This window comes from Acomys minous (genome assembly GCF_964271855.1).
Source record: "Acomys minous genome assembly, chromosome: 13".
Taxonomy (NCBI): domain Eukaryota; kingdom Metazoa; phylum Chordata; class Mammalia; order Rodentia; family Muridae; genus Acomys; species Acomys minous.
The window spans coordinates 48,469,762-48,493,602 of NC_140495.1; the positions used below are offsets into that span (position 1 = coordinate 48,469,762).

A 23,841-nucleotide genomic window follows, 5' to 3' on the forward strand; every position below is an offset into this window, starting at 1 on the left:
TGTACTTCCAGTCTTAGGGGATTTGACATTCTTTTCTGGCCTCCATGAGTACTGAACACACATGTGTCATACATACACATGCAGGTAAAAACACTCATACACATTTTAAACATTATTAATGTGTCACAAATGTTAGGCAATGCAATGAGCATATTTCATGTATTACCACAGAGTTTGAAACTCACAGGAGAGGTGGTGCCCACCCGTTTATGCATCTAAAGGAACTGAGGTACCAAAAGGTTAAAGTCGCCTGCCCAAGTTCTCCACGGCAGTTGGCAACTTCCCCAAACTAGACTATGAATCCCAGGCTGGTGATAGTATGTGCTAATCATGAAGTACGAAAGGAAAATCTTTATTCAGGTAACTCCAAGCCATAGAAGCCATTTCCTTGACTGATTGTATATACAGTATAGCCTTTGCTCAAGGAATACTTTGTAAGGAAGTAGACTGCTGAATCATTGCACCAAGAACAAAGGCTCTGCTGTATCTTACAAATACAGACTCTTTGGCACTTCTGTTTAAGGAAACGTAGGCTGCCTCTTGGGGAGGGGATGTCCACACTGATGAGTGCTTGCTGCCCCTTTTTATTGTGTAATGTCTTTCCACGTGCTGCTTATAAAGTTGCCTTTTTCACTCTGTAGCCTTCTGGGATATTACATCTAGAGAATTCCCAGAGCAAATTTAAGTAAGTTTCAATCCTTATAAAATCACATTTTATTGTGTAGTATCACTATGGCTTAGGAAAATGCTTTTCTTATTTAATTCTCTCTCTCTCTCTCTCTCTCTCTCTCTCTTTTAACTTTTAAAAAATGTGGAGTTTCCCAACACTCAGGGAGGCAAGAGGCAGGCAGACCTCTGTGAGTTCAAGGCCAACGTGGCCTACAAAGCAAGCCCAGAACAACCAAGGCTACACAGAGAAACTCTGTCTCAAAAAAAAAAAAATGGAATTTATTTTACTTCACCGTTCCTAAATAATGAATGCCTCTGAAAATCCTGAATTTGATCTATTATTTGTGTATGATTGCAACACTATGCGTAGCACTTTTCAAAAAATAACATGGAAAAGATCAATTTTGTAGACAAGGAAAATTAAGTTACCACGTTAGGCATATAAAAATAGTCTTAATTTCATTTATATTAATTTATCTTTAAAATACACTTTTTTTTCTTTTGATCTGGAGCTATGGGCTCAACAATTACCTGTATACACTGCTCCTGCAAAGGACTCAAGTTTAGACTCACACTGTGTGGCAGCTTAATACCATCTGAATATAGTTCCAGCTCCAGAAAGTCCAGTATCCTCTCCTGGACTTAGACTCCAAAGGTACCTGTATTTGAACATGCGTACATGTGCACACACGCGCAATTTAAAACAAAATAGAGATACTTTCTGTGGTCATTTTCTGGGAAGGAATACAAACTTTAATAAAAGTTTGAATTGTACTTTAGTGCTGAAGTTTCGGTTTTATTCACACATTTCCAAAGTACATGCCTGTAATACAAGATGTGCATATTGACTATATTTCATAGCTTATGGAACATATCTTAATGTTATTCTAACCTTAGTTTTTCATTCCTTAAATTTTATTTCAAAGTTTATGCAGAATAAGTTGTAATACAGCATTTACTGTTACTAAGTTTTTAACATATGCTGCATATGATGTAGCTTGTCTCTTTGTTAGGGGAAGTGTACTGTTAGAGCGACCTGTTGCACAGAGTTCCACCGCCAATGCTCTGACTCACGTGTGAAGTATTTAAACACTCATGGCAGAAGAGGCTCTACAGACATTTTGCTCTCCTTCCTTGTTTGGGCTATTGGTGTGTTTTCTTTCTTGTTTTACTTCATTCACTGCTACCTTTCCAGCTTAGGAGAACCCGTGCTGTCATTCTCGTATTCCCATGCTCACTTGCAGTGTTAGAAAAAAGAGAAGTCATATTGGGAGGGATAACTTGTTTCCTGTTCATTTGAGTTCTGTTTGTTTGGAGTTTTTGTTTTGTTTTATTTATTTATTTTCTTTCCCTAGTGTAAATGCTAATATAACATTTTGTTTTCCATGTTCAGATCCTTTGCAAGCAAAGAAAGTAAGAAAGGTGCCTCCTGGCCTACCTTCTTCTGTAAGTACTCCTTTTTTTAAAAGAACAAAAAACAAAACAAAATAAACTTGATGCTAAATAAATTGATGTCAAGTATTTGGTATTCACTTACTACAAGAATGGATTCGATTGGTACCAGTAGGCATACTTTACATAGTAACTGTTCATTGCTTAACAAAGTCATTGATTGAGATAAATCCACACTTAATGTTAGGCTTTTCGTTTTCGGTGCAGTCGTTTGTAGCTAACTCATATGCTGTCACTCCCTGTCGCTGTCATTTGAATTCCCCTCTTGGGAAGAAGACTAGGCCTGTAGCTGTCAGAGAAGATCTCCTGTGCAGGTCTTTTGATGTTTAATTAGTCATTATGTTGCTGAACAGGAGGACAGACAGAGATTAATAGCTGAGAATCTTAGAAATTTACATTTGTAATAATCCCAGTGGAGCTAAAGACATTAAGATTCGGAGGACATGTTTGGCTCAGCTTGCCTCAGTAGGACTGAGGTTATTAATATGCATAAATCACCAAGTCAGATGTTCACTGTGAAGCCCTTGTGGATTTTAAAGCCTTCATTAAGCCTTTCCCAACTTCAGTCTAGCATCAGGAAAGCTTTCACGCAACTAGTTTGTTGATCCCTCCTTGCTCAAAAATGTATCCTTTGAGAATAAAGAGCTTTGATGCAGGAAGTTGGGAGAGGTTGGTAAAACAGTCATTAATGGCTATAGTAACCTATTACTGTAGGAGTGTTTGTGTTGTTAATATACTTATTCTTTGACGCAGTAGAAGTATTTGTAAATGAACTTACATATAAATCCACCCACAGTTTAAAAACCCCTGGTAAGAAGAAGGGAAGGCCTTTTCTCTGTGGCTAGAACAAATGGTCAGTGAGGCTGTTAGATTGAGGCCCTGTGCCTTGACGGATACATTCTTTGTTGTGTAAATGGATGTGAGGCTTTTATTGGGCAATACTTAACAACCATATGGGCGCAGGTGCTGCCAGATGAGTCACAGCTCATCGGAGTTTGGACTGAATGGAATATCTTGCTTGATAAGTAGCAATCTAGAAGGGGCAGCATGGACCTGAGCTTTTTTATTTATTTTGAAGGGTAGAGAAATTATCTTTTGGTTGTTTGCATTCCTTCTCTTCTGTGTCCTGCCCCCTCCCCTCCCACCTTCTCTTCTGTGTGATACATGAAAAGTCAAATTGAAATCTTTGAAACTCAATTCCAGATGGATCTGAGTTTTACGAAGCATACGGCAGCTGTGCTCTGAACCTGCAGCCTACCTGAAGGGTTGAATTGCAGCTGCAAGCATCCTAAAAGCTTTTGCTTGCATAAGCACTTGGGCCCACTAAAGGCTGAATAGCTGCTTAATAAACAAAATGAACAATGCCTCAAATCATTCCTGAAGACAGGAATTTCAGCAGCAGCTAAAAATAGTTACACGATTTACATTTTAACAGTCGTGTGCTGTGCAAAGGTAGGTAGGTAGTATAACCTAACAGAAACCATAGTCAGGTACACAGAACTGCTAAAACACACAGCAGTGTAATTTCTTGTAACTTATTAATATAATTCTGTGAAAGTAATAAACGTTAAATTACATATTAATATTAGTAGAACCACACTGCTTTACAAAAAAATCAGTAAGAAAAAGACTACCACATTTATTCTTGACCTGACATTAGTTTAAACAAATAAGATAATTGCCAATGCTCCATCGTTACTTTATTTCTGGAAACAGACTAGCAAAATGGACAAACAAGCCTGGAAAGAGATTTTGTAGACCCTTTTTAAAAATACCAATGAAATATGAGATATGAAGTATGATATAAAATATGCAATATGTGCCACACAACAGATATTATATGGAGAAGTTTATTATATGAGCATGGGGAGAGAAGGAAGGGGGACTCCCCAGAGAGACAAAGGCAGAGGTAGAGAGGAAGAGAAACAAGGAGAGAGAGAGGTAGGTGGGTTTGTCCTTTTATAATTCTGGGTAGGGCCATGCCTAGTGGCAGATAGGCAATGACATCACAGGTTGCTAGGCAGACTGGGGCAGAATCCTAGCACCTTTTTCCTTACATTTTGTTTATTATTATTATAACAGCATCTATTACTTCAAGATTGTTCTGTTGATTGTTTTGTGTTCAGGGAAGGAAGAACTACTGAATTTTGATGAACCTTTAGATTAGGAAATGTGAGACAAGTGTCCTCTTGAGCATTCTGTTTCCCAGCTCCTTTGGTACATACATACCTTTAATCACAAACTCCAAGTCAGAGAGAGTCAGCTGTGAGTTGGAGGCCAGCCTAGTCTTGATAGGGAGTTGCAGGCTACTTAGGGCTGCGTAGTGAAACCCTGTCTCAAACACACGTGTGTTTATGTTTGTATATACTAGTGAGCATGGTGGTGTATATACCTATCACCTCAACACCTGGGAGACTGAAGCACGAAGATTGCTGTGTATTCTAGGCCAACCTGGGCTCCCTAGAAAGACCTTGTCTAAATAAGACAGAATAAATAAAGAAAATTACATTTTTTTCTGTTCACTGCTTATAATGAATATGCAAATTTATAAACCTTTGAAATTTTGATCTGTAAAAGAAACAGATGCAAAAAAGAACATGGATTGTGCATGTTTTGTTTTATGATTATTTGAATAATGAGTATCATACTTCCAAAACTAAAAATTCAGTCAAATGTTCAGATTTCAAATGGGCCAGCAGGTAAAAAAAGAACAGAAGTGTGAAAAACAAATGTTTTGCCAAATTTAGAACTAAGCATTCCTAGATTCTGTAGTAGGTTCAACTTTTATAACTTCACTGTATCACATCTCCTCCAGAAGAGGAGGAGCAAAAGACAGTGTTGAGCATCCATGGCCACGGGACATCTGCTCTGAACACAGACCTCCAGCGTCGTGGCTTGCAGTGACAGGAATGTGTTGCCACTGTGCAGAGCTCAGAGGGTATACATGGGGCTTCAGCATGCCAACGATTTCCTTTCCCTTTGGGGGTTCCTTAGCCTCCCTTCCCTAATCTCTGAACACCAGCTGTGTATACCTGGTTTTCCTGTATGTCAGATCATTGCTAAGATAAAAAGCAAAAGAGAAGTTTGGGACATTGGGCAGGGATTGGGGCAGCTCTTTTCCCCTGGCGACCTTTCTTTAATTTACAGAAGGAAGTGTGTTCAGTAGCATCCCTAAAGCTTCGGGGTCACTGTTTTAGAGGTATGGGGACTTCTTAAGTGTGAGGAACAGTGTCGCCATTTTACTGTATCGGCGTTCTCATTAGCCTTTGCCACTAATCAACTCCCAATTCATACTCAGGGCCACAAGATCCGCTTTAAATAATGTGAAAACCATTTTTCTTTGAATATTAAGATGTAAATCTTCAACCAGGCATGGTTGTACATGTCTCTAAACTCAGGAGGCAGAGACAGATGTGAATCTGAGGCCAGCCTGGTACACCGAGAAACCCTGTCTCGAACCACCCCCCCCCAGTATAAAGTATAAATATTGGTTTACTCATAAAAATATCTTATTTAGTATATTAAATTTAAAACAGTTTTGCCAGTTCCATTTTTACTGACCAGCTTTGTTTGTAATTAGCTTTGTGGTTTAAGGACTAGCACTATCTAAGGATGTGTGGTAGTAGAGGCACACAGAATTTCCCCTTGTGTAGATAATGAATTTTATCTGACTTTTAGCCACTTTTCATTTTTATGACCTGGAAGGGGGTTGCTTGTGACTCTGTACCATAAAGACATGAGTGAGCTCAGGGCTCACTGCACACTAGGCAAGTGTTCTACTGCTAAATCAGCCTTAGCCTTAAGCCTAAGGTTGGTTGGTTGCTTTGCTCATTTTTGTCGTCTGGGGATTGAGCATAGGGCTTCATTCATGCTGAGCAAGGACTTCTCCAAGTTGCATGTCAAAGGTGATAATATCAGTCTCAAAGGTCACTAGGAAAGTATTTAATACCAAGTATTTGCTTGGTGTATCACGTATACGCTGGAATTCCTCTTTCTTCATTTTTTAAAATTCTACTACCATAGCCTAAATTTTTTTTTAAGTCAGTATTTGGTCAGGGGAAAAAAAAGAAGAAAATTGAAAGTGAAAGGATGAAAAAAAAATACATTACCACACTTCTATATGTAAGTAGGAGCCTGACACACAGTGAATGCATGCTAAATTACAGTTGCTGTTATTGCTCAATCAGATTTTTTTTTTTAGAAAACAATCAAAAAGAAGGAAAATTTGCTGAATCACATTCTACTCCCTAGATTTATGTTGATCATTATTATTTTCTCATATCTCAGGGCTATAGTTCTCCCCTTCCCTTGGCTGAACATTATTATAGCTCCCTTAATGCAGTCTCAGATGTAGGGGGATCTCTCCCTTACTCTGTCTCTTAATTTGGTATTTGTACTGTCGAATCTAGATAATATTTTTATTTACTGCAAAAGATATAGAATTTGGAAGTAGGAAGCAAGATTTCATCATAATTCTGTCCCAGAGTAACCATCTAAATAAATCTGGAAAGCCTTCTTCAACCCACATACCTAAACTTGTGTTCCTGCACCATAGCATTTAAAGGCATGCAGTCTAAAACTGCATCAAAACAGCAGCCCTGGACTGCTTTGTAGCCGAGGGTGGCCTCGAACTCACGGCTATCTGCCTGCCCCTCCCTCTGCCTCCTGAGTGCTAAGATTAAAAGCACGTGCCGCCACACTTGGCTTTTTAAGTGAGATGACAAGCAGCTCTTTCTGGGGCTGGTAGAAATTGTTAACTTAAGAAACTGAAGTAAAAGCCGGGCGTGGTGGCTCACGCCTTTAATCCCAGCACTTGGGAGGCAGAAGCAGGTGGATCGCTGTGAGTTCAAGGCCAGCCAGGTCTACAGAGCAAGTCCAGGACAGCCAAGGCTAACACAGAAAGACCCTGTCCTCAAAAACAAAAACAAAAACAAAAACAAAACTGAAGTACAAAATGGTTAGTTCTTTGAACTAGTGAGATCACCAACAGGAGTTAGACCTGTAGAGAAAGAGCCACTTCCAGTTTATCTCTGAAAATAACAAGAAGCGCCACGGCAATGGGAAGCATGTCCTGAAGGACTGCCCATAGGGATCACCAGCAAGCCAGGAAGCACTGTCATTAACAGTTTATTGCCCAGACCTCGAAGACTAGCACACAACAAAGCTAAAGAAGAGTAAACAGTTTTTACAAGGCAATATCAGCTTCAGTGTAACTTCACAAATGAGCTCTGCAGTTCTTGACCGTGAACCCAACAGGGCATTTGCTTACTAGTTCCTGGGCAAACAAGCCTAGAGTCATGCTGTAGCTGAGTGTGCAGAAGAGTCTTAGTTCCATCTGCTACACAGTCTAATTCTGTAAGAAGTCTGTTCCAATACAGAATTTTCAAAGTAGCCAGTTCATTCTCTGACTGTGCAGTTGGATCTCTGAAGTACAGTTTGTGACTGAAAGATGTCATGTGTCAATAAGAAAAGCGACCACATTTGATGCTGATGGTGCCCACTGCTGAAGCGGTGTCAGAATTGTATCAGTGGACATGATGGGCTTTAACCTACCTCTAAGATGTTCTTTTTTGTGAAAAGCCACCAAAGCCTTTGATCTGATTTAAAGTGAGAAAACAAAGGGAAAAAAACAAAACAAAGCCAGCCCATCCCTCCTGTGGACCCAGTTGTCTCATCCAGATGTGGTTGTGCAGCTTCAGTCACGTCACCTTCTCAGCTCTGTGTCTTTATTAAACAAGAGCATGCCTCAACTGCAGTCAGTATTATTAAAACATAGTTTACATGGTGTGTGTGGAGGGGTGTAAGTCAGAGAGATGTTGGTTCTCTCTTTCCACCATGTGTGTCCCTGATTCAGGCTTGATGGCAAATGCCCTTACCCTTAAGCCATCTCACTGGCCCCAGAAATAGCTTTTAAGGTTTGTTGAACTTTGCAGCTGTTGATATTTCGGATCCCTGAGTTGTCATAAACCATATTAAATAAGCAGCCCATTCATTCTCTGTGTGTGTGACTTGTATAGATTTTAGAAGAAGATGTATAGGTTGAATGCACTTAAAGCCTAGCATTATAGTCATCAGTAGAAAAACGTAGACCATTTTGCTGATATGACTGAGGCTTGAGTTTTTGTTTGTTGTTTGTTTGCTTTTTGGTTTTTTTGAGACAGGAATTCTCTGTGTACCCTTGGCTGTCTTGGACTCACATTGTAGACCAGGCTGATCTCAAACTCAGAAATCCTCCTGTCTCTGCCTCCTGAGTGCTGGGATTAAAGGTGTGTGCCACCACGCCTGGCCTGGGCACACCTGGCTTGAGGCTCATTCTTCTTCTTCTTCTTCTTCTTCTTCTTCTTCTTCTTCTTCTTCTTCTTCTTCTTCTTCTTCTTCTTCTTCTTCTTCCTTCTTCCTTCTTCCTTCTTCCTTCTTTCTTTCTTCTTTCTTCTTCTTTTTTTCTTTTTTTGAGACAGAGTCTCTTTGTGTTAGCCTTGGCTGTCCTGGACTCGCTTTGTAGATCAGGCTGGCCTTGAACTCACAGCAGTCCACCTGCCTCTGCCTCCTGAGTGGTAGGATTAAAGGCGGGCACCACCACCATGCCCAGTGATGAGGTTTGTTCTTTAACATAAGATAAAGACATAAAATATTAAGCAGTTCAAGCTTTTACCATGGGGGAAGGGTGAGCTCTGTATTTCACTCCAAGTCAGGAAGGGCTTTCTGGCCTGTCTCAGTAGCCGGGATGACCTTTGTTGTCACAGATTCTTACCTTTGTTCAGCTATTACTGATTATACTTGGAAAATTGTTCTCCTGTGTTTATCCTGTTTCAGGGACTGCAGTGTATACCATATAGATTTGTATATAATCTTTCAACCATTTTAAAAACACTGCAAGTTCTGAAATTGTTTCAAATTCTCCCACATATGTTGTTATGAAGCAGATCTCAAATATTTTAAACTATTGACCAATCAAAAAATTTGAATATATATATATATATATATTTTTTGTATCCAGCTCAATATATCTGTACTGTTGCAAGTATCTTATTGTTTTCAAAAATAATTTGATTCTGTCTGGGCATAGTAGCACATGCCTATAATCCCAGCACTGGAGAGATGGAGACAAGTGTGGTGGGAGCAGGGATCACGAGCTCAGGATATTTCTGTATTCTTCCTCAGTATACCATAGCAAAATTCTTTTGTTTTTTGAGACAGGGTCTCACTGGGTAGCCTAGGCTGGCCTCAAACTCACAGAGTTCCCTCTGCCTCTTTGCCTCTGTGTGCACATTAAAAGCACTTATCGTGAGTAGCTCAACTTTATCTGTAATGAGCTTGTATAGTAAATATGGGGGTGAGGGAGCAGATGGTCTCTACTGAAACCACTAGACACTGCTGTGTTAATAGCACTGAAGTAGCTACAGGTGACATAAAATGCACAGACACAGCTTTGTTCCAGTAAAGCTTGATGAAGATAGTAGATCAGCCGAGGCTTACTAACCCTAGTTGTCAGTCTGCACTAGACTCAGAACAGGCGTAGCCACTTTTGTCATCAAGGCCCTGGATAGCGAGCAGCTTTTATAGTACCATCAGATGTTTTCCAAGATCACTTGCCACATTAAAAAATATCCCCAAGTAGCATTTGAATGTTATAATTTTTCTGGCATTTAAGTATTACATTAGATATTAATCCTGCTGATGTTGTAGGTATATTCAAGTTGTCATCTTTGTCGTGGCTGAACTTTGTGGTGAAACATAAGCTGAAGGTGGTTGCCCTGATCTGTATTCTGTGGAACAGTGGAGTACATACACTGAAAACTAAGATAGTTTATACATGCCATAAAAATTCATTTTCTCAATATTACTCTTTATGAATGTAGGTTTACATAGTTCACTTTTTAACTTTGATGAAAACTCTGGTTAGTAAGTAAAAGCTTACATTTTGACTTGTGCTTGAGATCTTTTTTATTTAGTATTGTTTGAAATCAGAAGCAACTGTTTTCTCCCAGCGTCATTAAAGATATTTAAGATTTTCAAAAACCAAGGATGGGCTGTCAATCAGTAATAGAGTATTCCCTGTCTTCAGGCTCCAGTCCTCAAGGACAGCAATTTCGGAATTAACAACTATTCCCTATTAGGTCCCAGTGAGTCCCTTCTGCCGAAGTGCTCTAAATGAGCTGAGCACTGCTGGTGCATACCTTTAATCTCAGCACTGGGAAGGCAGGGACAAGTGGATCTCTGTGATTTCAAAGCCAGCATAGTTGACAAAGGGAGTTCCAGGACAGCCCAGGCTACACACAGAAACCCTGTCTGGGGAAAGAAATGTTCTACGTGCTTACAGAAAGTAAAGAGCTCTCTAGACATTTAAATGCAGGAAAGACATAGGCCTGTCTTCAAGACGATTGTAGTTACAAGATAGGAGTTAAAACTTCTGCCTGTGAAGAAGAAAAGTATTCCAGTCATAGATTACCCAAGAAACTCTTTCATCAAAGTACGGCAGAAATGATGTCTGTGTAGCTGTTACCTTCCTCGTCTAGAAAGAAATGTTTGCTGATTTCCTGTTGTGAACAGCACTTCTCAGTTGCCTTCTGTGGTGTCCAAACAATGAAGAGTATGCTAACTGCTTTTTTTAATCTTTATATAAGTAACAGACTTCTATTCTCATTTGTCTTCTAAAATATGCTGTTAAATTATGCACAAATTAAAGAGTATTGTTGCAACAGGAAAGGTAAGCCAGGCAGCAACGTCAACCTTGTATTGATTCGGCATTAGCCCCTTTAGAATGTAAGGACTGTCTCCTAAAACAGCAGCAGTGTAAACCAGAAGACCACAAGAGACAAGTTTTTCCTAAAGAAGAGAAAAAAGTTACAGTTTCATTGAATACAAGTGTAACATCTGGCCTCCTATACCTTATTTCTCATATTAAAATACCCTCCAGACTTCAACATCTGTCAGCACCTTGTTACTGTCATTTTGTCCAAGCCCTTTCTCTTTCTTAGACTACTGCAACATCTCCCCAGTTAGTCTTGCCTTTTCCTTCAGCAGTTTCTTCAGGAAGGGAGACTGCTTAACAGTCCAGGTCAGATCATATCATTCCATAGCATTCCTGCATTCACTAAAGTCCTGCAGACAGTGTCTTACCAGACCCTCATGACCCGTCCTTTCCCTCACATAGCCTCTCTGCCATCTTCCCCTCCCTTAGTCCAGCCTCAGGCCCTTCTGAGTATTTACTGTCTCCGTTTCTTTGTGCCTGCACTGTGCTTTCCTCTCTGATCCTCGGGGTCTCTCATAGCCACTCTTTATGAAGTGGCAGCATACACTCAGCAGCATCTTCCTACTGTATTGTCTTTGCAGCTTATCTACTTTATTCTTTACCATGATCACTTTATAAAGCAGGAAGTGTGGTTTGTTTTGTTTTTTTTTTCTGTCCCCAGTTGCTAAAGGATACTGAATAAATTAATAAATCTGTGTAATTAGGAGTATAGCTATAGCTGTCTTACTCCTGGACCTTGAATAATTGACTTGAAGATGATCTGAGCTGAAAAGATTATCTGAATTACCCTTAGAGAAGGAAAACTGTAGCCTTATTTTAGCCTTTTATTATAGAATATTGCCTATGCTTAAACTTTATAAATATTTGAAGATAGTGGGAAAGAACTCCAGTTTTTCATTAGAAAATGAAAACCCTTTGGTTGACAAGGTTTCCCAATATTGTCTGCATTCTTGTGAGCATAGGCTTTCGGTGTAGATCCATTAGAGCAGGGACCGTGCAGGGCCTCTCAGGTGTGGAGTCCTGGGTTAGCAAACAGAGTCTGAAGTTAAGCTTTACCCAAGCTTAACAATAGTAACACAGATTGAATCTCTCAGGGTTAGGGAAGCAGATATCAAGATCATACTCCTAAGGTTGGTATGGCGTTCATTGTTGCCTGGTTTTCATCCTGTGAGCTCCTCAGGCTGTCTGCTCATTGAAGCCTGCTCATTGTTTATAATCCATTTCATAGTCCCTTTTATTGCTCTACTAAATTTTCTAGCCAGAGCATATGAAGAAACATGTTACAGGCCCAGCTCTCGCTGAAGAACGGCAGAGGAGCCCCAGTCCACGCTTTTGACAGGCTAACTTGTCAGCTCAGCTACTCACTGCCCTCTCCATACAGGCCTCTGTAGTTATTTCAAAGATTTGACTATAAATCTGTCATTTTCTAGAGAAGCTAAGTTAATCTAAGTGTCAGACCTACATATAAATGCACATTGTTAAGATGTCTAAACTGTTATTGAGTAAATAATGCCAAAGTTGGAGAAGAGTTTTTTACCTATCGGCACGTGCCAGCCTTTGTTCTTGCCATGGTTGTAGATACTCCATAGCTTTTAAGAAAGATGATTGCTTTAAATGAGCATATTACAGGCAATAACCACATATACTTCACTTGTCAGTACATGTTAGAGCTCAGGAGATTGTGGAAATAAGATTCGAGGTTGCTGTGGACATTGGACATCAACTGCAACAACTTTTGGTTCCAGAAAAAGTGTATGACAAGATGTAAAATATTTCAGAATACCTAACAATTAGGAAATTCACTACCTTGAAAAATGGCACACTACCTGTTAGGATTCTGCTTCTGAGTCACGTCACCAATTTAATAGTTTAAAAAATAAGATAATAAGATGCCAGGCAACAGGTATTAGATGAGTTTATTAAGTGAGCATGAGGAGAGGAGGAAAGGGGATGGGGTACCTCACAAAGAGACAGACAGGAGAGAGGTGAGAGGGAAAGGGGGTAAGAGGTGAGAGAGGGTGGGGCAAGATGGATCTGTCCTTTTATGTACTGGGCAGAGCCACGCCCCTGTGGCATGTAGGCAATGACCTCACAGCACTGAAGCAGAATCCTAACACCTGGGACCTCTGGAAGAGCAGCAAGTACTTTTAACCACTGAGCTATCGCTGCCGTCCCATGATTTTTTTCCAGGTTGAAAAGGCAGCATCGACATGCTTTGTATTTCCTTCCCTGTTTATTAAACCTTTCTCAGTGTGTATTCAAGATGAAATGTTATCTGGGTGTTGTTAAGAGTGGTCAGCATTCAAAAAAAAAAAGGCATTTACCTAGTGGTGATGGCCTATGGCCCATTCTGCTTTAATTGTAGCACTTTGGAGACAGAAGCAGGTGGATCTTTGAACTCGAGGCCAGCCTGGTCTACAGAGAGAGTTCAAGGACAGCCAGGGCTACACAGAGAAACCGTGTCTTGAAAAACAAACAAAAGAGTGGTCTACAGAATTTAGAACTAAGAAACGGTTCTTTTAAAATAAGACAGATTTAGGAGCTGCATGAGTTCTTTTAGTAAGTATGGTGGAAACTAGCTTTAAAGCACCCCTTTAGTAATACAAGTGTGAGTTTTGAAGTCTTATTATTAATTGTTCAGAGATAAGATATCTTTAAAATCATCGCCACTAACAAGAATTTTTATTGAGAGTGGAGCTTTGTATTGCATGTTCGTGGAGGGTTCTAGGCAAGGAGATATGGAAATGACAAAATATCTTGGTGTGCTCTACTTCTGTTAAACTTTCAGCAGGCCAGAAGAAAAAGAGCATGCCTAGGGAAGAAATCAGGAACTGATAATAGTTTTTTAAAAAGCTTAGTCTAAAACCTTTGTCTGCCCTTACCTTTATTGATGATTTCGTAAAAGCTTTGTTTTTCTACAGTTTTTCTTAGATTGCTTAACAAGTTCAAAGCCTTGTGCCAGTCTTGAACACATTTCAGAACTCCTGGTGTTTTGGGGCAAGTTAAGACCTATGGGTCCTTGTCATCTGGTTTGGTTGTATATGTGTGCATATGCACCAGTAGGCAGTCCTATGGTTATAGAGCCACCTGCAGGAAAATTACCAAGTTGCAACACTGCTATTAACTATTACCAGGTTATTTTACGTGATAAATGAGAAGTGACAAACTGCAGTTCATATGGTGAAAGAAATGGACAGCCAAGAGATGCAGAAACTATTAACGCTGGGGAAAGGTGTCCTCCAACCTCCATTTTAACATTTTAAAGAAAACTGCTTTGTCATGATGGTGTGTAATCAAAGAAAGTATACCCTTTGCTTTGCTCTTACAAATTGCAGTAGTGGCAGTTTGCCTTATAGAGGAGTGGTGAAAGGAGTGACAGAGGAGTGCTGTGTGTTAACCTGCTTCTCCAGGAGACTAGGCAGCTATTACACATCCTCATCACAGTCTTCAGTTTTTGTTTGTTTGTTTTTTCAAGACAGGGTTTCCTCTATGTAGCCTTGGCTGTCCTGGACCCACTTTGTAGACCAGGCTGGCCTCGAACTCACAGCGATCCACCAGCCACCACACCCAGCAGCCTTGGGCGTTTTAAAGAGAAACAAGTATTCTTGCTCCTACCCACTAAATCAGATTATTTAGTTGGTTTCTATTAAGTATACAGATGGATATCTATACCTCAAATTAGATTTTGAGATAGTTGTAAAGAAGCAGTAAAAATCTTGCTATCACATGATAAATAAATTTCATCATGTGTCTTTGTTCTGTGCTGAGTAATGATTTTAAGGGGGAGTCACTTTTTGTTTTGTTTTGTTTTGTTTTGCTTTGCTTTGCTTTGCTGATGACACCAGAGGTCAAACCAGGACTGTGGGCAAACTGAACACACACTGCCACTGAGCCACATCTCTCGCATCCAAATGACGTACACCCATGTATAGAACAGTCTCTAGATTTTGATTAAGCTGTATGTCTTCATAATTAACACTTAGATGAAATTTTTTCCATGGAGAATTACCAAAGTAAAGGTCACAAGCCTTACTGGTTCTTTTAGAGAGTGGTTGTAAAATCACTGTGATTTGAAATCAGTGGCTGTTGTCTTTAATGTAGGGCAGATATCAGTGGTGGACTTAAGGAGTGAACAGTTTCACTAATTTTAAACTGTGGAAGTATTGGGGCTGGGGGAAGGAAGGTAGCCTCTTCACTCAAAAATTGCTTTTGTTTCTTTATATGCCTGACAAAAGTAATAATGCTCCAAATTCTGCAAATTCAGGACACTGGGTTTCTTAAATCATTTCTTTTCATGCTAAGTTGTGGAGGGGAGGCCTTGGAGAATGTGTCCTTCATTTGAATTTGTGCACTTGCAGGTTCTACCTGTCTATCCTGAAACTCACAGCAGTCCTACGGCCTCAGCCTCCCGAGTGCTGGGATTATAGGTGTGCGCCACTGCAGTGGGGAGTTTCAGTTTTAACCTTCCTGCGTCTCCTCACTGACCTCTCTTGAATTCAATAACTGGTTATTTACTGAATTTCATCCTTCAAAGATTGTGGACTTAACTGTATGTGAACTTTTAAATTTGCCTTCGTTATTTTTAAAGTCTATCTTTTAGGAACTACTTTTCTTAGAAACAAGTCAACTTTTCCCCCCCTTGGAGACAGGGTTTCTCCATGGCTCTGGCTGTCCTAGAACTTGAGGCTGGCCTCGAACTCAGAGTTCTACCTGCCTCTGCCTCCTGACTGCTGGAATTAAAAGCAAGTGCCACCACTGCTTTAATGTCTACTTTTTATGAGGAGTTATTTGTGTTGTGCTTATATTTACTTTCCTAGCTAGGTCAGCTGGTTTTGGGGGTATAGTGGATGTAGTTTGCTTAGAAGAATGTACAGTAAGATTAACTGTTAGCTGTCTTTAATTCAATATATGTGATTCTATCCTATTTAAGTTTTCTTTGGAAAACTATAGAATTTTATATCACTTGAAACATTTTGCTTAAGGATAGTTTAACAAGCATGTTTTTAACAATATATGATTCTTGGTCCAAATTCTAGGAATAAAGATTAACAAATAAAAGACTAAAAAATGCAAAACATACCTTCAATTAATTTTGCCTGTCTCTCCAGGGAATATCTATTTTCAATAAACAAAAAAATGAAGAGAAGGAAGAGAGAGAGATTTTTCCCCTAAATCTTCAGAAAAGAGGCAAAACATTTACTTACCTAGCTTAGGTCTCTGCCTCATGATTATTGTAATAGCAATAAAAAATGTTTTTTAATGGTGAAAGGCAATAAACCGTTAAGCTTTGAATCTTGAGTTTGCTAATCAAAGCTGTGTGGCTCCAAGTCAGTTTCTTCAAAAGTCACTGTCATTTCATTCGTTACACTGCCTGTGTGCTCAGTGACTCTCATCTTGTGATGACGTGTTATTTTAGGTTGTTAAACTAGGTGACCTGAGAAATAATTAAAAATAAGATGCCAGGCAGCAGATATTATATGAGACGTTTACTGTATAAGCATGGGGAGAGAAGGGAAGGGAGGAAGGGTACTCCAAAGAGAAACAGACGTGGGGAGAGAGAGGAGAGAGAGAGGTGGGTCTATTCTTTTATATGGCCCTGAGTAGGGCCATGCCCCATGGCAGCAGGCATCACATGACATCACAGACAACATGAATATTAAGTCTGATCATGACGTAAGTGTTCTATGGCATTGTGGGTGGAAAACAGGAGAAAGAGTACATAACAGTGCAGCACTCCTGTGCAGGCGACAGGCCTGCCTGAAATCAGGTTTGAAAATCAGCCCTGTCTCCAGCTGACTTCATTTTGTCAGACTGAGTCACAAGATTAACCCCTGACATGTTCCTTTAAAAGGAAAAAAGAAGATGAAACAACTGCATTGACTAGGGCAGCTCTTGACGGCCTGGAAGAATCCCCTGTAAGATGAGTCGCCGAGGACAGGGGCTGCAGCTGTTGCATAGACGGAGGATTCCAGTGGGGGTTTGTTTTTTTGTTTTTTCCTAGAAGAGAAAAAAGACCTTCTCACAGAAGATAGTTAATAATTGTGGAAAAGAAAATGACTATCTATATTAACCGGTTCAGTTTTCTTTGTGTAAGGTATACTTCTAGAAGATGGTACTTGAGAGTGACACACTTATAAGCCTTGCTCTAGCAGGCAGGTAGAATTTGAGAGGGATATATATATATCTCCAGTAATTTTCTCAATGATTTTATGGTTTTCAGGAAGAATTTAACAATATTATGCAGACATGCCCAGAGGTGATTTGTTGAGTTCCTGAACTTCCTTTCAATTTTGATAGTAGTGTATATACCACAACTGGTGTGCAGTGGGAGAGGAAGTCCACCTGGGGTGGTGGGAGGCCTTAGTATCTTTTTAAGAATTGTTTTATGTATAACAGTATTTAACCTGCGTGTGTATCTAAGCACCACATGTGTGTCTGGTGCTCCAGGAGGACAAAGGAGGGTGTTGGATCCACTAGGACTGGAGTTACAGACAGTTGTGAGCCACCATGTGGGTGCTGGAAATGAAACCCAATTCTCTGGAAGAGCAGCCAGTGTTCTTGACTGCTGAGCGTCTCTCTGGCCCTCCCTTCTACATTTAAACTGAACAGTAAAATTTAACCAGTTATTGATTTTATAGCCCTCCCCACCCCCCCAAAAAAAGTGTGTCTAGTCTTACTTTGAGCTGTTTTGTTGGCATGATTGTTTGCTGCCCTCAGATTATTTTACACTCTCGGGGTGGGGGTGTTCTAAGTCCTCACTGTTCTACTGTAATAGCCATGGTTGCTCAGAGCATGTACATCATACTGCTTGTTTTACCCGCAAGGCTACCAACACTCTCTCTGTTGAGCGTAACCCCTGCAGGCGTCTCTTTTCTTGCCCATTGTAGACGCCATCCCAGCTAGAAAGGGAAATAGCTGACAGTTGTAGGTCATAGCCGCTTCCCTCTTCTCCTGGTCTCCCATAGCTGCTACTGAAAAGTAAGATTTTTTTAGTAGTTAATAGAAAAAAAGAATTTTTTCCTTAGATGGTTGATTTTTCTTTTTTTAGTTTAGTTGTTCAGCAAAAGAGAACGTCTTGTCCACGAAACACTAAAATTTACTTGAAAGGTTTTAAGACATGGCATTGTTAATAGTAAATCAAAGCTTTTCACCCAGTTCTCCGAGGGCTGGAACAGGCCTTTGTGGTCTCAGGAGGAGGAAGTTGCCTGTGCTCTGCAGACTGGCATGTAATAGCTGCTGCACAGTGATGTTCTTTTGCAGCTGCTGCTGAGCCTTTTCTGTATGTGGGGGGAGTGGGGAGCTTGCATTGTCACCCACTGCTGTTGTCTGAGCTGGAGTCCTGCGTTAGTCAGCCTTACTGCCTGGTGCTGTTTTATTGCCGTGACTCAATCAGTGTGTTTCCTAAGAATAGTGTTTGTTTGGGGTTTTTGTTTGTTTGATTGGTTTGGTTTTCTCTCCTACAGACTACTACTAGAATATTTCAGTGGATTTCTGCCTCATAAAAAGTGTCTTTTTAAAAAGTGATGTGTCTCTTTACAGTCCTGCTGTTATCTCTGAAGCACAGAGGGAAGAAATAGTAGAAAGAGGGTTTGATGGGGGTGTTGAGAAAAATAAAGGTTGTTACTCTGTTTTTCTGGGTTAGAATCTATACAAAATGATAAATTGAGAAACTTTTAGATAGTAAATTGTGTCTGTGAAAGAAACATACTTAGAGACAAAGCTTCAGGTCTTTTGACTTTGTAGTATTATGATGATCTAGAAAAATCTGAGACTTTTTTTCTAAGAAATATTCTAACATGAGTATATAACTACTCCATAAGAATAAGGAGAGACTTCTGGTAAGGCATATTAGTTTACTAGCCACAATGCACATTCTATCTCTACACTTAGCAGTCTTTCGTTCTTTATATTAAAACAAACACTTTTCCCCATTCCATCGCTAAATTGTTTGCTACATATTAGATGTTCTAAAGGGCTACATTCTTTTATAAACTCTAAATTAGTGTTGTTAAATGAGAAATCCAAGGAACTTTATAAACAAAAGTCTGTTACTAAAATTTTCCTTTTTAAGAATGTCATCTTAAGCACAGGTAATTTATTTTGAAGATAACTTCCAGTTAAAAAATTTTTTTTCACAATGTAACAAAAACAAACAACAACAACAACAAAATTCAAGACACAGTCCATTCCAGCCAGTGAAGTGGTATGTAAATGGTGGCCCACTTTCTCCAGGAAGTGGTTTTGTACAAGGCTTAACTCTGCATCCCCTTGTCCGACGTGATTCAGTATTCCAGTGTCTGATTGCTTGATCGTGTGTTTGTCAGAGTTGAGAGCAACTTTAGACCATGCCAGATGGCAGTGTTGCTGGAGGTGTAGCAAGCCAGGCTTCCTTCCCCAAGTGCTTTAATGTGATTCAAACTAATAACAGATTAGCAGATCAGTCTCCTTCCCTCCCTCTTCCCTCCCCCTCCATCCTTCCCTTCCTCTCTCCCCTTCTTTATCTCTTTCTCATCTCTTTCTCACTCTGTATGTGTGTGTCTGTGTCTCTGTGTGTATGTCTGTGTGTGTGTCTGTCTGTGTGAAATTTTGCTATTCTTTTGGTACATTTACCTTTAGAGTCCACTGTTTATTTTTTTAATTCAGGGCATGTGACTTTTGCGTATTTATTTCAGCACCCCAAAGTTTGTCTATTTGGTATCTCCCACCAGCGCAGGGACTTGGTAGAAATTGAAAGAGGTTGATCACAGCATAAACCCTCCCTCTGTGCTGTGTGTTGGTTCATTCCTGTTTTGCATAAGTTCCTTTTGAGTAGTTCCATGTGTGGATGCACAGCACTGAGGAGCGTGCTGCCTGTGTGGATGTATATCTTGGAGAGAAGCTGTGTGTGTCAGCTGCAAATAGCATTTTTAAAATCAACATGTATTGTGCTTATCCTGTCCCTGGAATGGGCAGCAATTCTTTGATGTATTACTACAACGGGAAAACGGTAAGCCTTCTTTTTCTTCATACAGTGCCTTACTGAGTTGCTTAACAAAAAGTGGTGCAATTTAACTGCATTATAGTAAAATCTGCGGGGATTTTATTCTTTTACCATAAATTAGATTGTGTGTGTATGTATGTATGTGTGTGTGTGTGTGTGTGTGTGTGTATATATATATATATATATATATATATATATATATATATATATATATATATTTATTTATATTTATATTTATATTTATATTTATATTTGTGCCGTTGAAGTCATGTCTTCAACTGTTACTTGGAATAGTGACTCCAGCAACTCAGTAGTGGTTGGCTTTTATTTTTAAATTACTATAGAAAATAAACTTGAATTTGAGCTCTTTTTAGATTAATATTATTTCTTCTAGCATAAGCTTAAAAGTCACCTATTTTTACATTTTCATATAGGCATAATTTTTACATAAAGACATAAACATATTGAGTATTATGTGGTGCTTTGTAGATGGATGGGAAAGATGAAAGTCGTCTTGGGTATTCATAAGAAAGAACAAGTATGAAGCTCTGGGAATGATTAGGGAAGCAGTCAGCTAGCGAGGCCGTGTTTCCTGTTTGGAGTTTCAGGTCCAGCCTGACTTTCCTGGGATACCATCTGTTTTTAATCATACTAGAATTTTGACCCTGTGCAGATTTATAACATAAATCACTATTTTTTTTTAAAGTGCATTTCTACATTTCCAAATAATATAGTCTCAGTCAATTTACAGCCCACTTTTAGGTATTTTAAAATTGTTTTTTCATTGCTAAGCAAGACTTTTCTACTTTTTTAATCACTTAGTATTAACTTCTTAATATATTTCTAAAAATGTATCTTTAAGAGCCATAGGAATTTTGTATATTATAAAAAGTATCCTGAGAGATTCGGAGCGAGTTATCATTGTGAAGTACATGATACGAATTACAAAGCATTACGCTAATGCTCACTTAGTCCTCACCTGAAGCTTAGTAGCTGCCTCCTCAGCATTGTTTTCATTCTTTTGCATTTTATGAAAAATGCATTTGTTGTAGCTTCAGTGATTTAGAAAAGGCATTTTAAACACTAGTATTTTAAGTTTTGAGAAACTAATTACATTTTTCTAAAACAGTGTAAAGTTGAGTATTCATTCCTTTTTTGCCACTTGAAAGTATTTGAACATGGCATGTGCTGTTGGAAGGCGTTGAGAACTGGTAGAAGGGCCATTCCATCTGTTGGCTGCTTTGGTGCTTTTGAATTCATTCAGTGGATTGATTAATTGTGGGCTTTTAAGTAAACTTTCATAGTGGGCAATAGGAATAAAAAGGATCACTGAAAGTGTATTTTCAAGCCTCCTGTATATATTCAAGACCTTTGGAGAATGTGAGATGGATTTAGGTGGGTAAGTGAAGCTACTTTCTCTCTATTGATTTATTTCATTGTCAGCTGCCTTTCAAATATTTTTTTAAAAACTTTTTGTGCAATTCTAAGTAAAACAGTCTGTTGAAATATGGCATGTAGCTAGATGAGCATGCATACATGTACGTTCAGTAAAGTTCACTTCCCAGAGCCCTGGGCATGAGACTGGTGCAGGTCGCTCTACCATAGCCTCCCTCTTTGTTCTGCGCTGAGACTGGCGACGGGACAGTTTTTTTATCATATTATATATTTCCAAGTTTATGGTTATGGCACAGCTGGTATGATAGAGACATATGGCTTGAAAATTGATAGCCCTGTGCCTAGCATAGGTCAGAGGTAACTTACATGTTCTTGGAAAATACATTGTATACATACGTTGTCTCAGTCCTGTGTCCTCGGTCTACACATCTTACTGTTCTGTCAATGGTTATGCTCTAATATCAGTTTTTTCAGTGTCTAATTATGATGTCCAAAGAGCATGTGAATATGTCATCAGCATCATCGTGACATTTATTATGAAGTGTCAGCCTGCCAAGCTTTCGTGTAAAAAGTAAAAACTTTATTAATATTTTGACTCCAAAATAAAATACACTTCGTCATTTGTGTTAGGGGTTTTTGTATAATTTTAGTGTTAAACAGTTAAAAGTTTAAGGTTATTCTTTAGCTCCATTTTTTTAAAAGAGGATGTGTAGAACATTAGTATTTTAAATGCTAGTACGTTCCCATGGATTTCATCATTGACACAGCACAGCAGGTGTTCCGAGAGAGACTGAGCAGTTCTGATCTGAAGCACAATGCCCTTCCTTCTCCAGCATCTGATTTTAAATGTTCAGTTTTGTTTCATGTACCTTAGTGGTTTCAGATCTTTTCATAAAACCAGTCAAATGCTAGAAAAAATGAGATTCACCAGAGAGGAAGAGCCGTGTGTTACTAAGAGTGTGTGGTTTGTGTTCCATTGTTGGGAATGTAATAGACATAATGTGCGTGTGCAGAAGGGCCAGAAATGCTAGCTCTGTTTTTCCACTATTTGAAAACAGATGTCCTGTGTCACTTGTGTGACTGTACTATGCAGTACATTGTAAAGTGCTGATCTTTGTGATAAATTGGGGAAACAGAACTACTTTAGATCATTATGCCTTTTGAAAAAAGATTTTTAAAAATGCCAAGGAATAGTAGATTTCTGAGGCTTCATTTTAAGAATTTAGCCTCATCATTCAATCCTCTTACCCAAATGATGTTTTTGATCAAAAATGTAGAAAATTTTGCAGCAACATGTTTAGCCTGTTTATAATTTGAGAATCCTCTGTCATCATTATTGTTATTTAGCTGGTTAATTGGCTCAAGATAACTCAAACTTTGTAGGTGTTTTAACTAATGAGAGACAGGACAAAAGTCAGGTGGGGTTTTGTTTTTTGTTGAGTTTTTGGTGTTGTTTCTCTGTGTGTAGCTCCGGTTGTCCTGGAACCACTCTGTAGACTAGGCTGGCCTTGAACTCGTGGAGACTTGCCTACCTCTGCCTCCCGGGTGCTGGGATTAAAGACCTGTGCCACCACCACCCAGCTCAGAAGTCAGAGTTTTAAACTGGAATCATATTCTGAATGTTGAATATGTTTGGATCTGGGCAAGAACAGACAGAAACCAACCCTTGCACAGGCCACTCCAGGCCGTGGATAACTTTGACTCCTATAAATCCCAAAGTTGTCTTCATTTTGATGCTGTGAGCCTCATTTCATAACTAAGGGCATGAGGAAGCCCACCTAGACAGCAGGTTCTGAATTTGAGCCTGATTTCTTCTACAAGTCAGGTCTTTTCCTGTATGTCATGCTACAAGTAAAGTTGTCTTCACAGACAACTCAGTCGCTCCCTGTTACCATCTGTGCTATAGTAGCACCTGTAACAGAAAACACTAGAGCCCCTTTACAGAAACCTTGTGAAGGTCTGCCCGTAGCACTGATTGTTTCAATTCTTATGAGTGTGGTTTCTCAGTGTGTGTGTATCTTTGTGTCTATCTATTAAGTGTTTTTGTGTCTGTGTGTGAATGGAGGTAGAACCCAGGCCCTCACACATGGGTAGCTTCAGTCCAGTCAAGCAGGACTTTTCCATTTTTGTTTAAGGCACCTGTTAATTGTTACAGGCATTAAAAACATAAACTATCTGGTTCTCTTTTCTAATATAATTCATTACATTAAATTTTGATTTAGCCATGGTTTGGCCTTCTGTGCCCACATAATTTGTTTCTTTGTAAGAATTTGAATATCAGTGAACTCAAATTACATTGTAAATTGTTATAAGACTTATTTTTCAAATGAATTTTTTTAGTGACCATCAATAAAAGTACAAACACAATGTGAAAGTTTATAGAATTTAAGCTTTGTTCTTTTGGAGGATTTAGTGTTAGTTACAGTGGAAGAATTAACTCAGTTAATTCAAATGTGTAGACCATGTGTAGGCCTAGCATATTAAACATAACATTTTTATGACAGGAAGCATAGAGTCATGCAAAAATCCTCTGAACAAGTAATGCTTAAGGCATTGAATAATAACATTTGCATAAATAATGGGGGTGGTGAGA

The 23,841-nt window shown here is 39.2% G+C and overlaps 1 protein-coding gene across 7 annotated transcripts in view; it reads left to right on the plus strand.

The window, feature by feature from the left end:
- TCF12 (transcription factor 12) overlaps nt 1-23,841 on the plus strand; it is a 262,121-nt gene that overhangs the window by 195,847 nt on the left and 42,433 nt on the right. For 5 of the 7 annotated variants that reach the window (XM_084752921.1, XM_084752922.1, XM_084752923.1 and 2 more), the window contains exon 8: nt 2,063-2,115. In XM_084752921.1, the coding sequence (XP_084609047.1) occupies nt 2,063-2,115 (53 nt within the window). Of the gene's footprint in view, nt 1-2,062; nt 2,116-19,677; nt 19,860-23,841 lie in introns of those variants that run through there. The other 2 variants (XM_084752926.1, XM_084752927.1) reach the window with 2 other exon arrangements.